The 14,730-nt window shown below is 36.8% G+C and overlaps 1 protein-coding gene across 10 annotated transcripts in view; it reads left to right on the forward strand.

The window, feature by feature from the left end:
* EXOC6 (exocyst complex component 6) overlaps positions 1-14,730 on the forward strand; it is a 225,331-nt gene that overhangs the window by 110,596 nt on the left and 100,005 nt on the right. For 7 of the 10 annotated variants that reach the window (XM_019035382.2, XM_055352498.2, XM_019035380.4 and 4 more), the window contains exons 14-17: positions 5,852-5,957; positions 9,837-9,946; positions 12,192-12,303; positions 13,132-13,266. In XM_019035382.2, the coding sequence (XP_018890927.1) occupies positions 5,852-5,957; positions 9,837-9,946; positions 12,192-12,303; positions 13,132-13,266 (463 nt within the window). The remainder of the gene's footprint in view (positions 1-5,851; positions 5,958-9,836; positions 9,947-12,191; positions 12,304-13,131; positions 13,267-14,730) is intronic. The other 3 variants (XM_055352500.2, XM_019035381.3, XM_055352497.2) reach the window with 1 other exon arrangement.

Here is a 14,730-nt window from a genome sequence, read left to right on the forward strand (position 1 = left end):
GATACACATCTAGTAAAATCAACTAAACAAATCCTTATTTGAGTTTTTGGTATTTACATTCTTCAGGAGTGATATTATCAGGATGCTATCCCAGATGGATAATTGACAGTCCTGATGAGTCATATGGAACTATCAACAATTATTTTTAACTATTTTAAAAATAAAGGTAGCATTTATTGATAAAGATGGTAATCTAGAACATATATGCTATGATATAATGTATAATATGATGTAATATGATATTTTTATAGTTATAAAATCTTATAGACTTGATGTTATTTAACTGGCCTCTTCAGAAGGGTGTTTATGTTTTCATAACTGTCGATAGATTGTATTGGGCCAGCTATTCTCTCTTACCTGTCTTAAGACTTCTAGTAGTAAGATTGTTCCTCAAGACTGGGGAAACCATGAGGTATTGTTTTCTGTCTGGGAAGCTAATGGCTTCATTCACATAGAGATAGGATTAATTTTATCCTCCAAAGTAATAGTGGAGGAGAACAAATGATAGCGTGTCAATTTTAACACAAAATTTCCAAATATATTTTGACTTCTGCTTTTAATACTCTTCCAGATTATGCTTTTTGCCTAATTTTTTTTTTTTTTTTGAGATGGAGTCTTGCACTGTCACCCGTGCTGGAGTGCAGTGGCGCGACCTCGGCTCACTGCAAGCTCCGCTTCCTGGGTTCACGCCATTCTGCCTCAGCCTCCCTAGTAGCTGGGACAACAGGCGCCTGCCACCACGCCCGGCTAATATTTTGTACTTTTAGTAGAGATGGTGTTTCACCGTGTTAGCCAGGATGGTCTCGATCTCCTGACCTCGTGATGCACCCGCCTCGGCCTCCTAAAGTGTGGGGATTACAGGTGTGAGCCACCCCGCCTGGCCACCTAAATTTTTAAGAAGTAGCACAACTTAAGCTTTGCTTACCTCTGACCCGTATCCTTAAATATTTTATAAATAGTGAATTGACAACCTAACAATTAAATGGGGGAAAAAGAAAAATTATCAATATTGAATGATATTCAAAACTTGACTACTTCCATGATAGAATTTATAACCTGACTACTGTTACAGTTTATCTGTATGCAGCTCTCTCTCACTATATTATGAGCCCTGTTTTATTTTTGTATTATTTTTGGATACATGTGCTTTTATTTAGTTTTTAATTGACAATAATTGTATAGATTTATGAGGTACAGTTTGATGTTTTGGTATATTGTATACATTATGGAATGATTAAATCAAGCAAATTAACATATCCATCACCTCACATACTTATTTTTTTTTTTTAGTGGTGCAAACATTTAAAATCTACTGTTGGCAATTTGAAATATATGTTACATTATTATTAACTGTAGTCACCTTGCTGTGGAATAGATCTCAAAAACCTATTTCTTCTGTCTGACTGAAACTGTACTCTTTGACAAACATCTTGGCATCTCCCTACCCTGCCTATGCCACTTTCTGATCGCCCTACCCTCTGGTAACCTATAAATCAGAAATCAGGCCTCTCTCTACTTCTGTGAGTGTGACTGTTTTAGATTCCTCATATAAGTGAGATTATGCAGTATTTGACTTCTGTGCCTAGCTTATGTCACTTAGCATAATGTCCTCAAGGTTCATCCTTGTTGTTGCAAATGACAGAATTTCCCTCCTTTATAGGGCTGAATAGTATTCCATTGTGTATATGCACTTTTTTTTAATGCATTCACAGGTCGATTCCATATTTTGGCTATTGTGAATAATTCTGCAGTGAACATGGGAATGCAGATATCTCTTTGAGATACTGATCTTTTTTTTTTAATTTTTATTATTTTTTTTGAGACAGAGTCTTTGCTTTATCACCCAGGCTGGAGTGCAGCAGCGTGATCTTGGCTCATGGCAACCTTCGCCTCCCAAGTTCAAGTGAGTCTCCTGCCTCAGCCTCCCAAGTAGTTGGGATTACAGGTGTGCACCACCATGCCCCGCTAATTTTTGTATTTTTAGTAGAGACAGGGTTTCACCATCTTGGCCAGCCTGGTTTCAAACTCTGACCTCAAGTGATCCGCCTGCCTTGGCCTCCCAAAGTGCTAGGATTACAGATGTGAGCTACTGTGCCTGGCTTGATACTGATTTTAATTCTTTTGGTTATGCACCCAGAAATGAGATTGCTGGGATTATATAGTAGTTCTATTTTTAGTTTTTTGAGGAACCTCCATCCTGTTTTCCATAATGGATATACTAATTTACATTGCCACCAACAGCGTGCAAAGGTTCCCTTTCTCCACATCCTCACCAACACTTATCTTGTGTCTGTTAGATAATGGCCATTCTCACAGCTGTGAGGTGATACCTCGTTGTATTTTTTTTTTTTTTTTTTGAGATGGAGTTTCGCTCTTGTTGCTCAGGCTGGAGTGCAATGGTGCAATCTCAGCTCACTGCAACCTCTGCCTCCCAGGTTCAAGTGATTCTCCTGCCTCAGCCTTCCGAGTAGCTGGGATTACAGGCCTGCACCACCACGTCCGTCTAATTTTGTATTTTTAGTAGAGATGGGGTTTCTGTATGTTGGTCAGGCTGGTCTCGAACTCCCGACCTCAGGTGATCTGCCTGCTTCCGCCTCCCAAAGTGCTGGGATTACAGGTGCGAGCCACCGTGCCTGGCCAGCCTTGTTGTATTTTTAATTTGGATTTCCCTGATGATTAGTGATGTTAAGCTTTGCTTATTCCTGATCTGTATACCTGTTGGACATTTTTGTGTCTTCTTTTGATAAATATCTATTCAGGTCCTTTGCCCACTTTTTAATTCAGTTATTTGTTTTCTTCTATTGAGTTGAGTTCCTTATGTATTTTGGATACAAACTCCTTATTATATGTATCAGATATATATCAGCAAATATTTTCTCCCAGTCTGTAACTTGCCTCTTCATTCTGTTGTTTCCTTGCTGTGCAGAAGCTTTTTAGTTTGATCCAGTTTATTTGTCTACTATGGCTTTTGTTGCCTGTGCTTTTGGGGTTATATTTTAAAAAATCATTATCTAGACCAATGCCATGGAGTTATTTATATTCTTGATTGCCTAGCCCTAGTATAGTGCCTGACAGAGTAGGAACTTATACATGTTTATAGAATTTGGTTCTATAAACAGATCATTTTAAGACTACATTAACATTCTTAGAATATAAATGTGCCTTTCATTAAATTGTCTCTTCTTCCATAGTAACTGGTTCCTTGGCATTTGTATAAAGTTAGTAGTTTATTGTCTTTTAGTAGTTACTTTCCCTGTAACTTGCCTTTTAACCTTTCATCATTTTTATTTTTATTTTTAAAACAGAGACAGCATTTCGCTGTGTTGCCCAGGCTGGCCTCAAGTGTTCTGCCTGCGTCAGCCTCCCAAAGATTACAGGTGTGAGCCACCTCATTTAGCCCTGCCTTTTAACGTTTTACTTTATTTTTAAACTCTATGTAGAATGAAATAGAATTAGTGAAAGTAAATACCAAAAAAGTAATTTTTGTATTTTTTGGTAGAGCTGGGTGTGGTTGATTAGTGGCGCACACCCTGTAGTCCCAGCTACTCAGGAGGCTAAGGTGTAAGAATCGCTTGAGGCCGGGCACGGTGGCTCACGCCAGTAATCCCAGCACTTTGGGAGGCCGAGGTGGGTGGATCACCAGGTCAGGAGATTGAGACCATCCTGGCTAACACAGTGGAACCCCGTCTCTACTAAAAAAACAAAACAAAAAATTAGCTGGGCGTGGTGGCCGGCGCCTGTAGTCCCAGCTGCTCAGGAGGCTGAGGCAGGAGAATGGCGTGAACCCGGGAGGCGGAGCTTGCAGTGAGCCAAGATCGCGCCACTGCACTCCAGCCTGGGCGACAGAGCTAGACTCCGTCTCAAAAAAAAAAAAAAAAAAAAAAAGAATCGCTTGAACCCGGGAGGCTGAGGCTGCAGTGAGCCGAAATTGCACCACCGCACTCCAGCCTGGGTGACAGAGTGAGACCCTGTCTTAAAAAAAAAAAAATTAAAAAAGTAAAGCTTTCATTTATGCTACCTCCTTTCTACCCCTACTGTTGCAGCTTTAATTCAGATCCTCGTCACCTTTTATTTAGATTATTCTTCAGTTTTTCTAAGTGATCTCTCTGTGTTCATTATTAGGCTTTTTCCAGTTTATCCTTCACACAGTGAATATCTTCCTATGACATTCCCTTTCCTAAAACCTTTTAATGCCTACAGAGTGAAATCTGGATGTCTGTTTGCACACCTGTCCAATCTCATTTTTCACCCTGTCCCTCAGACTTCATACTTTGTAATACTGCACTACTTGTGGTTTTACGCCCCCCCACACACTAACGCTTTTTCACTCCTTGTGCCTTTGTGTATATATTCCAGTGGTCTAGAATGCTTTTCTCCCATAATCTCTTTAGAAATTTTTTTCATCTGTAAAGACCCTACAGGACCACTAATTTCTCTAACTTTCCATGAGATGTTCTTCACATACTCTGATAGTCACTTCCTTCTTTGTCCTGTTTCTGAACCTTGTACTTCTTGTATTGTATGTATAGCACAACATTATAGATGTTATAATTTGTTTGCGTATCTATCTCTCCTATTAGATTTCTTGTGTTTATCGTCATGAGGTAAGGAATTGTCATCACAGCCCAGAGCCTAGCACATAATAGGTGCTCAATAAATATTAATCAAAATTATTTAATTAAAAGGAAATCAATGATTGGATGACAGTTACATTAGGACAGCCTAGGTTATGCTACAGCAACAAAAATTCCCGAAATATCAGTGGATGAACATGTTTTATTCCTCACTCACACAGAAGCCCACGATAGGTTTACTAGTCAGAGATACAAGCTATTTGCATTTGTGATTCTAACTTTTCAGCGTGTTGTCTTCCTTGTCACCATGGGAAGGAGGTTTGCACAATTGGCTCATAAAGGCTTTAAACTCAAAGCAACACATGTCACTTCCATTCACAGCCCAATGGCCAAAACTAGTCATATGGCCCTGCCTAACTGCAAGGGGGTGTACAGGAGAGCACATGGATATTTGATGAGTAGTAACTGTTTCTGCGTCACCAACTATAAAAGATCCGAGAGGCTAAACAAATATAACACATGGTTTTGATCTTCAAGAGTTTATAATCTCATTGGGAAAAGAGAAGACACAAGATACACAACTTGAGAATTATTCCTGTCAAGAATTATGACAGGAGGCCGGGCACAGTGGCTCACGCCTGTAATCTCAGCACTTTAGGAGGCCGAGGCAGGCAGATCATGAGGTCAGGAGATCGAGGCCATCCTGGCTAACACGGTGAAACCCCTTCTTTACTAAAAATAAAATTAGCCAGGCGTGGTGGCACACGCCTGTAGTCCCAGCTACTTGGGAGGCTGAGGCAGCAGAATCACTTGAACCTGGGAGGTGGAGGTTGCAGTGAGCCGAGATCACACCACTGCACTCCAGCCTGGGTGACAGAACGAGACTCTGTCTCAAAAAAGAAAAAATAAAAAGAAAAAAATAAAAAGAATTATGACAGGAATACTTTCCATTACATGGATCCTTTTTTAGTTACAGATAATGAGCTTGTTCAGAATATATCACCTTGAGAATTATTCTAGAATGGAAAACTAAAGTGCTGAGAGGTTGTAAAACAAGCTAGTGGAAAAAGGAAATTGTACCTGGATTTTGAGGGACAAGACCTATTTGTTGTTGAATTTTAGAATTCTGGATGCTTAGGCAGTATCTTCCTGTTTGGACCTTTAATTGACAAGTAAAAACTGCTTTTGTAATAGTTGGGGTTTTTTAAGGTATTGTCTTTTAGTACTCTAATAATACGCTTTGTAATGATAAGTTTTCAATTTTCCTTTCCTAACAGGGACATTTTTGAAGAAGATAATTATAGCCCCATCCCTGTTGTCAATGAAGAAGAATATAAAATTGTCATCAGCAAATTTCCCTTTCAAGATCCAGACCTTGAAAAGGTACAAGCTAGTTTTTAATTCAAGGATTTTCTTAAAAATAAATTCATAGTATTTGTTACTACATAATATTAAATATTAAGCTGAGACTGTAAATAACAGTGGTTTCTTGAGGGGCAACTTTTTGTTGTATTGAGAAAACTAACTATGTTCTGTGAAATTTTAAAGAGTATGTTATTACTACTACTACTACTACTACCACTACTACTATTACTACTGCTACTACTACTACTACTGAGATTTTGATGACGTTAAGAAGAGACTTTCCTGGGCCTACTAGAAGTAGTTGCTCCAAATGTTAAGTGGATTCCTAGGAGAGGTGTTACTAATGTTGGGTGGATTCCAAATGAAAAGTAGATTTATAGTAATAAGAGTATATCCTAGTGAAAGAGACAAGAATTTCTTTGAATTGTTTATCACTGTGGAAGATTTTAAAAGAAGTACACTTTTACAAAAAGTTTATATTGGTTAAATAAGTGATATGTGAAGGCAATAGCTACCTGTAGATTTCTTCCTGAAGTGGGAATATTTATGTTTGGAGTCAAGATAACAAAACACAGGGTAGAGAAAGGAAGTAGACCAGCCATGTAGGAGATTCTCAGAATGCACATGAATCCATGTGTATGTGCATATATACGTGCAAACATGCACCCATGTACCTATCCAATATCTTTGAGTAGAATTAGATCTCATTAGAAAAGGATGTCATTTTAACTGTAACTGTCACTTTTGTATTCTCTTTATTCTTGTTTTTTTCTCCTTACTCTTCTTTATTATTTTCCCAACTTTTTGTAATTCAGTACCTTTCTACATTTTTATCACTTCAGCATGAGCTAGACCAAATTCTGAGTGAATCATGACTGTAAATTTTTGTTGTATTTTTATACATAAACTAAGCATATTATGTGTACTAGTCACTAAATACAGAACCAGGTAATTAAATGGATAGCTTCTAGATTGTAGCTAATGCCGCCATTGCATATACCTATTAGCTATGTTTTAATACAAGAGGCCAGAATAATTATTCTAATTCTGTATTTTTTGAAAGCCCAATGAAAGTTGTTCTGTCAAGGAATATCACCAGAATATTCTCTATCTCATGGCTTAGTTTTTTTTTTTTTTTAGTTACTGGTAGTGAGTTTGTTCAGGCTAGTGTCTATATAAAGAGCACTAGACTAGGTCTAGATTCATGTGCTAGCTCTGCTTGTGGCTTTTTTTTTTTTTTGAGACGGAGTTTTGCTCTTGTTGCCCAGGCTGGAGTGCAATGGCGCCATCTCGGCTTACTGCAACCTCTGCCTCCTGGGTTCAAGTGATTCTCCTGCCTCAGCCTCCCGAGTAGCTGGGATTACAGGCATGCGCCACCATGCCCAGCTAATTTTGTATTTTTTTTTAGTAGAGACAGGGTTTCACTGTGTAGGTCAGGCTGGTCTTGAACTCCTGACCTCAGATGATCTGCCTGCTTCAGCCACACAAAGTGCTGGGATTACAGGCGTGAGCCACCGTACCTGGCTGCTTGTGGCTTATTATAGGCAAATGACTGAGCCTGTGTGGGCATTTGTGCCTCATCTGTCAAATGAGGAGTTTGAACTCAGTAATCTCTAATATCCCTTCCAATCATAATAGGTTTATAATTAAAAGGAAATTTAACTTTGCTTGCAGAGCATTTCTAATATATGCAGTACCTCTTAAGTTCTTAGAAGTTGTATTCTTTGGTCTATGTATTACTCATTATTAAAAAGAAGAACTACTGTTAATAGTTAAAGTCACATGGAAAATTAATATACGACAACTGAAAAATAAATCTCATAAATTATTTAAGAAAGTCTTTTGGTTGTGTGTGTATATTTTTTCCTAGTTTAAGTATAATTTTCAATTAAAACTATTAGAAAATATATAAAACTATCAAATAACGAGTTATTTTCAACATAAATTATGAATGGAGGAGTAATAGTAAACATACATGCAAAAATATTTTTGTAGATAGCTGTGTTAATTTTATTAGAATCATTTGGCCAAAATAAGAACATATTTATATTCTGCCTTTAATATCATTAAAATAATCTCAAATATTTTTCGTATACCTACTATATACCAGAAACAGTGCTATGTGCTAGATTTTCAGTCTTTGGTGTTAAGGAGCTTATAGTCAAGTGAGGGTAGATAAAATAAATAAGAAATTGTAATTCACAGAAGTTTGCATTGCTTAAGATAGGGGATGCACCATGCAGAAAGGCTGCATAAAGGTCAAAGTAGATGAAGTACAAGAGATGAAGCTCAAGAGATGTAAATTGGAGAAGTAGAAAGGACCAGACCATAATGGCCCTACTAAACAGTGTTAAAGAGTTTATCCTTTTTCCTGAGGGTTATTGGAAGCCATGAAAGAATTTTAAGTGGTAAAAACATAACCAGATTTGTGCTTTAGGAAGACCTATCTGGCTAGTATGTGGAGAATGGATTGGAAAAGAGTAAGACTGGTGGCAGGGAGACCACCTAGTAGATTTTTGCATTTATCTTGATGAGAGAAGAGGGTTATGTAACCTGAATGGGGGTTATGGTCATTGAAGCTGATTTGAGATGCTTAGGAGGTAGGAGCAACAGGAGTTACTGATTATGTGCATATGAGGGGTAACGGAGATAAAGGGGTCAAGTAAGGTAACCAAGTTTCCATCTTGGATGGTGGCAGCATTCACTGTGATAAGAAACAGAAAAGGAGCAAATTTAGAAGAAAAAGATGATAATTTCACTTTTGGACCTATTGAGTAACTTATCTCAATGGTACAGCCAAATGGAGCTGTCCAATGGGTAGATACATGAATTTGGACTTAAGAGAAAGATTTGATCTGGAGTTGTAGATTTGGAGATATTGGTACTTGTATGGTGATTGAAGTCATAAGACTATATGAGATAATCCAAGAAAAGTATATGTAGTAGAAAGAGAGGGTTTAGGACAGAACCCTAAAGCACAGCAATAATTAAGTAATGGCTAGAGGAAAACAAATAGAGTAGGTAGAGAAAAAGGAGGAAAACCAGTGTGGGCAGGAATCCAAGGAAGGAGAGATCATTTATGAAGTAGGAGTGGGTCAGCTGTGTCAGATTTTTCAAAAAAGTCAGGTAACATGAGAGCTGAAGAAACCACTGGATTGAACAACTGTGAGATCACTGGTGATCTTGGTGATAATACTTTCACCAATATAACAAGGTTGCAATGAAGGTGAAGATAGAAGGGTATATTAGACTTACTGAAATAGAAAAGAGGGTTTTTTTAGTAACAATCTTGGAAGGAGTTTACCTTTTAGAGACTGAGAATTTCAAATGCATAATGACTTACAAAGTAGTTTAGCCAGGAAGGACCCTGTAAGCCGTTGGCTGCATACCAGTGTTTAATGGCATGGAGGTCAGAAACCTGCTATAAGGTATTCTAGGAGTTACGGAATAAACTCGATAACTTCTTGAATTGGCATCAAGCCTTCACTGAAGGTAAATGAAGGGAGTCTTAGAATTATTTAATGACTCTGAGCCAGAAAGCTGGCCTATAATTTTCATGGCCACCCTGACTCTTGTATGATAAATACACAAAGAAGCAGACAGCCTAGGCATTGCCTACAGACAGAATACTCATCATCAGAATACACCAGAGGTATTGGTATGTGTTTTCTCTGCTTGTTGGAAGTCTGATAATATGATTTAAGAAACAAGGGTAAATTGCCACATTATTTTCTTCAGAAATATTTTGATAAAATATCAAAAATGTAGAAATATAACAGAGTTTTTGATGCAGGTATTTGCTATTCAAGTGTGAAATCAATTTAATTTTACATTTTTAGTGATTAGCATGTCTTTTTCTAAAATTTCAAAAACAATATTAACTTTCTTTTTCTACAGCAGTCTTTCCCAAAGAAATTCCCCATGTCTCAGTCAGTGCCTCATATTTACATTCAAGTTAAAGAATTTATTTATGCCAGCCTTAAATTTTCAGAGTCACTACACCGGAGGTAAGTTTACTAATCACAAATGCATTTTTCTCATAACTTTTATGAAACATTAATACTTTATTTTTATGCCGTAACTTTTTTTTCCTCAACTTTTATTTTAGATTCATGGGGTACATGTTTGTTATAGGGGCATATTGTGTAATGCTGAGATTTTGGGGTATGCTTGAACGTGTCACCCAGGTAGCGAGCATAGTACCCAACAGGAAGTTTTTCAACCCCTGCCTCCCCTTCTTGTAGTCTCCAGTGTCTGTTATTTCCATTTTTACATCCATGTGTACCTAGTGTTTAGCTCCCACTTACAAGTGAAAACACGCAGTATTTGGTTTTCTGTTTCTGCGTTAGTTTGCTTAGGATAATAGCCTCCAGCTGCATTCATGTTGCTGCAAAGGACATGATTTTGTTCTTTTTTATGGCTGTGTAGTATTCCATGGTGTTTATATACCACATTTTCTTTATCCAATCCAACATTGCTATCAATGGGGAGGTGCTACTGGAACTAGTAGTGGGTAGAGGCCAGGGGTGCTGCCATAGACACCTAGGTTGATTCTGTGTCTTTGCTATTGTGAATAGTGCTGTAATGAACATATGGGTACATGTGTCTTTTTGGTAAAATGATTTATTTTCCTTTGAGTATATCCCCAATAATGGGACTGCTGGGTTGAATGGTAGTTCTTTTTGTTTGTTTTTGTTTTTGTTTTTGCTTCTGTTTTTGTTTTGTTTTGAGACAGGAACTCACTCTGTTGCCCAGGCTGGAATGAAGTGGCACAATTATGGCTCACTGCAGCCTCGACCTCCTGGGCTCAAGTGATCCTTCCACCTCAGCCTCCCAAGTAGCTGGAACCACAGGTTCGCGCCACTGCTCTTTGCCAATTTTTGTATTTTTAGTGGAGATGAGGTTTTGCCATGTTGGTCAGGCTGGTTTCGAACTCTTGGCCTCAAGCAATCCACCCACCTCAGCCTCCCAAAGTGCTGAGATTACAGGCACAATCCACTGCGCCTGGCCCACAGATTTTTAAAAGTAGTATTTTAATAAAAAGTAAAAGGATGCAAAAATGTTAGCCTGTATCTAAGGCAGTAGCTCTCAACTGGGGATAATTTTGGTTCTCCTGCCACCACCTCCTCCCCACAAATTTGGCAATGTCTAGAAACATCTTTGGTTGTACAGTTCAGGGGAGAGGTGCTACTTGAAACTAGTGGATAGAGGCCAAACATCCAAATGTGCAGGACAGTCTCCACGACAAAGAATTAGCCACCCTAAAATGTCAATAGTGCCGAGATGGATAATCCATGGTCTACAGACAGTTTAACTGTTGTGATAATGAGGCTGTATCCAAGAAATCATTTACTTAAATTGAAGACCGAATCGTTAGGAGAAGAGAATTTGTTTTTTAGTGCTAGCTTAGTAATACTTAGGATGTTAAGAAACATCATATTAAAATTAGTTTAAGGTAATTTATTTCTTTGAAGACTTAAAAAATCAATGAAAATGGATAACTTAGTTATATTAAAAATTAAATTTATTATATCTAGAAAGAGCTCATATCAGTTTGTATTTAAAAATAATTTTTAGCTGTAGTTGTGTATGAAGTTTCTTTCAAAGTGACTGTCTTTTGGGGCTGGGCACGGTGCCTGACGTCTGTAATCCCAGCACTCTGGGAGGCCAAGGTGGGAGAATTACTTGAGTCCAGGAGTTTGAGACCAGCCTGGGCAACATAGTGCAACCCTGTCTTTATAAAATATTTGAAACTAGCTGGGCATGGTGGCATGCATCTGTAGTCCCAGCTACTCAGAATGTTGAAGTGTGAGAATTGCTTGAGTCCAGGACTTTGGGGCTACAGTGAGCTATAATTGCACCACTGTACTCCAGCCTGGGTGACAAAGTGAGACCCTGGCTCAAAAACAATAATAAAAATAATAAAACAACAAAGTTACTATCCCATGATGGAGTCGGAATTTAGGAATAATTTTGTTTCCTTATACCAAGTCCTCTGTGATTTTTCTGTGGTTGTTAATTGGATAAATTTAAATTATGCCATATATGAATATTCTACTTTATGGAAAATGTCCCTTTTGCAAAGTTAAATTGAAGTTTGTGATTTAATAAATATGGGTCTTTGTAGTTTATTTAAAGATATAAAATAATGATGGGGAAAGTTATTTTAGTAAACTGTGTTAAATTATTTAGGATGTTAACTAACCACATTCATTATTTATTAAGTTTAGTAATATCAATCTTTGTTTTTAGCTCAACAGAAATAGACGATATGCTTAGAAAATCAACAAATCTGCTGCTGACCAGAACTTTGAGTAGCTGTTTACTGAACCTTATTAGAAAACCTCATATAGGTTTGACAGAGGTAGGTTAAAAAGACACATATAGTGAAATGTTTCATTGTATGAAACAATTATTTTAAATTATTGCTGAACGTCATTCTGTAAAACTAGCTTCCTGTTTTAAATGTATTAATATAAGCAGATTTGTTTTCAAAATAAAAACACCAGTGTAAATTCCAGAAATGTGAGGATCCCAGTCACAGTGGCTCATACCTCTAATCCGAGAGCTTTGGGAGGCCAAGGCAGGAGGATTGTTTGAGGTCAGGAGTTTGAGACCAGCCTGGGCAATATAGTGAGACCCTGTTTCTACAAAAAATGAAGACTATTAGCCAGGCGTGGTAGTGTGCAACTATATTCATAGCTACTCTGGACTTGAGCCCAGGAGGTTGAGGCTGCAGTGAGTTACAATCATACCACTGCACTACACAGCCTGGGTGACAGCAAGACCCTGTCTCTGGAAGAAAAAATAAAAAAATGAGGGAAAAGGGTTCATACGGGGAATAGTAGATAAAGATGTGAGAACATCTATTTAGATTTCTGATTGCCAGACTACAGGAAAAGTCACAATCCTAATTTTTTACTTGCTAAATGTTTAAGATTTGAAACATACTATGAAAAGTTATTTTAAAATAACTGGCATTTAGACTCTTGGTGTGTGTGTGTGTATATATATATATAAATTCATAAGCAGTATTTGCAACAGGCTTTTAAAATCAGATAGTTGTATCCTATAATGCTGCAATTATGTAGAAATGGTACAGTTGCTGGAAGTAATAATCCTATTTTTAAAAATTAGGTGATTTTACATACATGTAACTTGTATTTTACTGGATATATCTTGTGTTTTCTAGCTGGTGCAAATCATCATAAACACAACACACCTGGAGCAAGCTTGTAAATATCTTGAGGACTTTATAACTAACATTACAAATATTTCCCAAGAAACTGTTCATACTACAAGACTTTATGGACTTTCTACTTTCAAGGTATGTAAAAATTTGACCAAAAATTTTCATTTCTGTCACTGTAAGCAAACGTTAAGAAATTAAAGACTGTTCTTATATATGCAAGATCTACTATATTCCTAAAAATTAAGAATAGAGGTATTCATTGTCAACAATGAGCAGGTAAATGTCAGTTTCTTTTTGGCACTGTAAACATCTTATTAACATGGAGAAAAGTATACTTATTTTCTACAATGTATTATGCTTTGTTCATGTTTTGATGATTTATAGTAGTGCTGACTAGGTCTAACTGAATTAATATTTCACAGTTTAAAAATTAATTCTATATGAGTGTTTATTTTTGAAAATTTAAAATGTAAGACAAATTAAAAAAGGATAGATTTGTTTTCCATCCTTGATTGGTTCTGATCTGAAGAAAAATAAATATTATTACATGTCATTGAAGTCCTACCTCTTTTGCGGGTAGAAAGATTTCTGTTTGAATAATATACAGGATATACTGAGGATTAATTAATGGTTGTTTTAGGTAGAATGTAAGATTAAATAATTTCATAAGCTATTTTATTATTTGGAGTCATAGATGAGACACTGGCTTAGTCTAGTGTGTATAAATCCCCTTGAATTGAATATTTTATTAAACTAATGATAAACCATGTACTGATCACTTATCTGTAAAATGGGCTTGCTAATTTAACCTTGTAGCTCTTTCTAAAAGTTTCCTATTAAAAAGAATTCTCTTTAACTACTTTTGTTATATTATCAATCACCCCCAAGATTTTATTGTAGTAACTTGCATTGTAAAAAATGAATGTACTTGTGTTTTAAAATAACGAATTTAATGTTAACATTTAACCATATGTTGAAAGTGCGAAGTCCACAAACAACCCTGGGATCCTAGAATTACCTGCTTGGCCCCCAAATATTATGCTCCTTTGGTGACTCTTGAGCTCATGTAGTCATTTCAATACATAAGACACAAATGCAGAATGATATCTGAATCAGCAGACTTATAAAATTAGTTATTAAAACTTAGAAGCCTAAAAAAGCAGGCATTCATTTATTCAGATAATATAGTACAGTGATTAAATTCATATACTCTGAAGTTAGATTGCTCTGTGACCTTGGGCAAATTCTTTAATGTAAATGATTCCAGGTTTCTTTATCTATAAAATTAGAGTAACAGTACAGTACCTACCTCATATGATTATTATGAGGAGTAAGGAAGATACTTAGTCCAGAGCCATTCACTGTATGTAAGTCAGGCTCTGAGCACTCTGTTTAGACTCTGAAAATACAAAAATGTATCCCTGCCCTCAAGACGCTCAGAGGAGGAAAAAAATAATAAAAGACACTTAACAATATGGTATAATAAGTATGATAATATAGGAGGAGATGCCACAAGTTTTTAGTTACTTATTTATCCAAGGACAAATTGATTCTTAGCTTTTGTGTTAGATTTTACATAATGCCTCTACTTTCTCTTTA

This window comes from Gorilla gorilla, chromosome 8 (genome assembly GCF_029281585.2).
Source record: "Gorilla gorilla gorilla isolate KB3781 chromosome 8, NHGRI_mGorGor1-v2.1_pri, whole genome shotgun sequence".
NCBI lineage: Eukaryota > Metazoa > Chordata > Mammalia > Primates > Hominidae > Gorilla > Gorilla gorilla.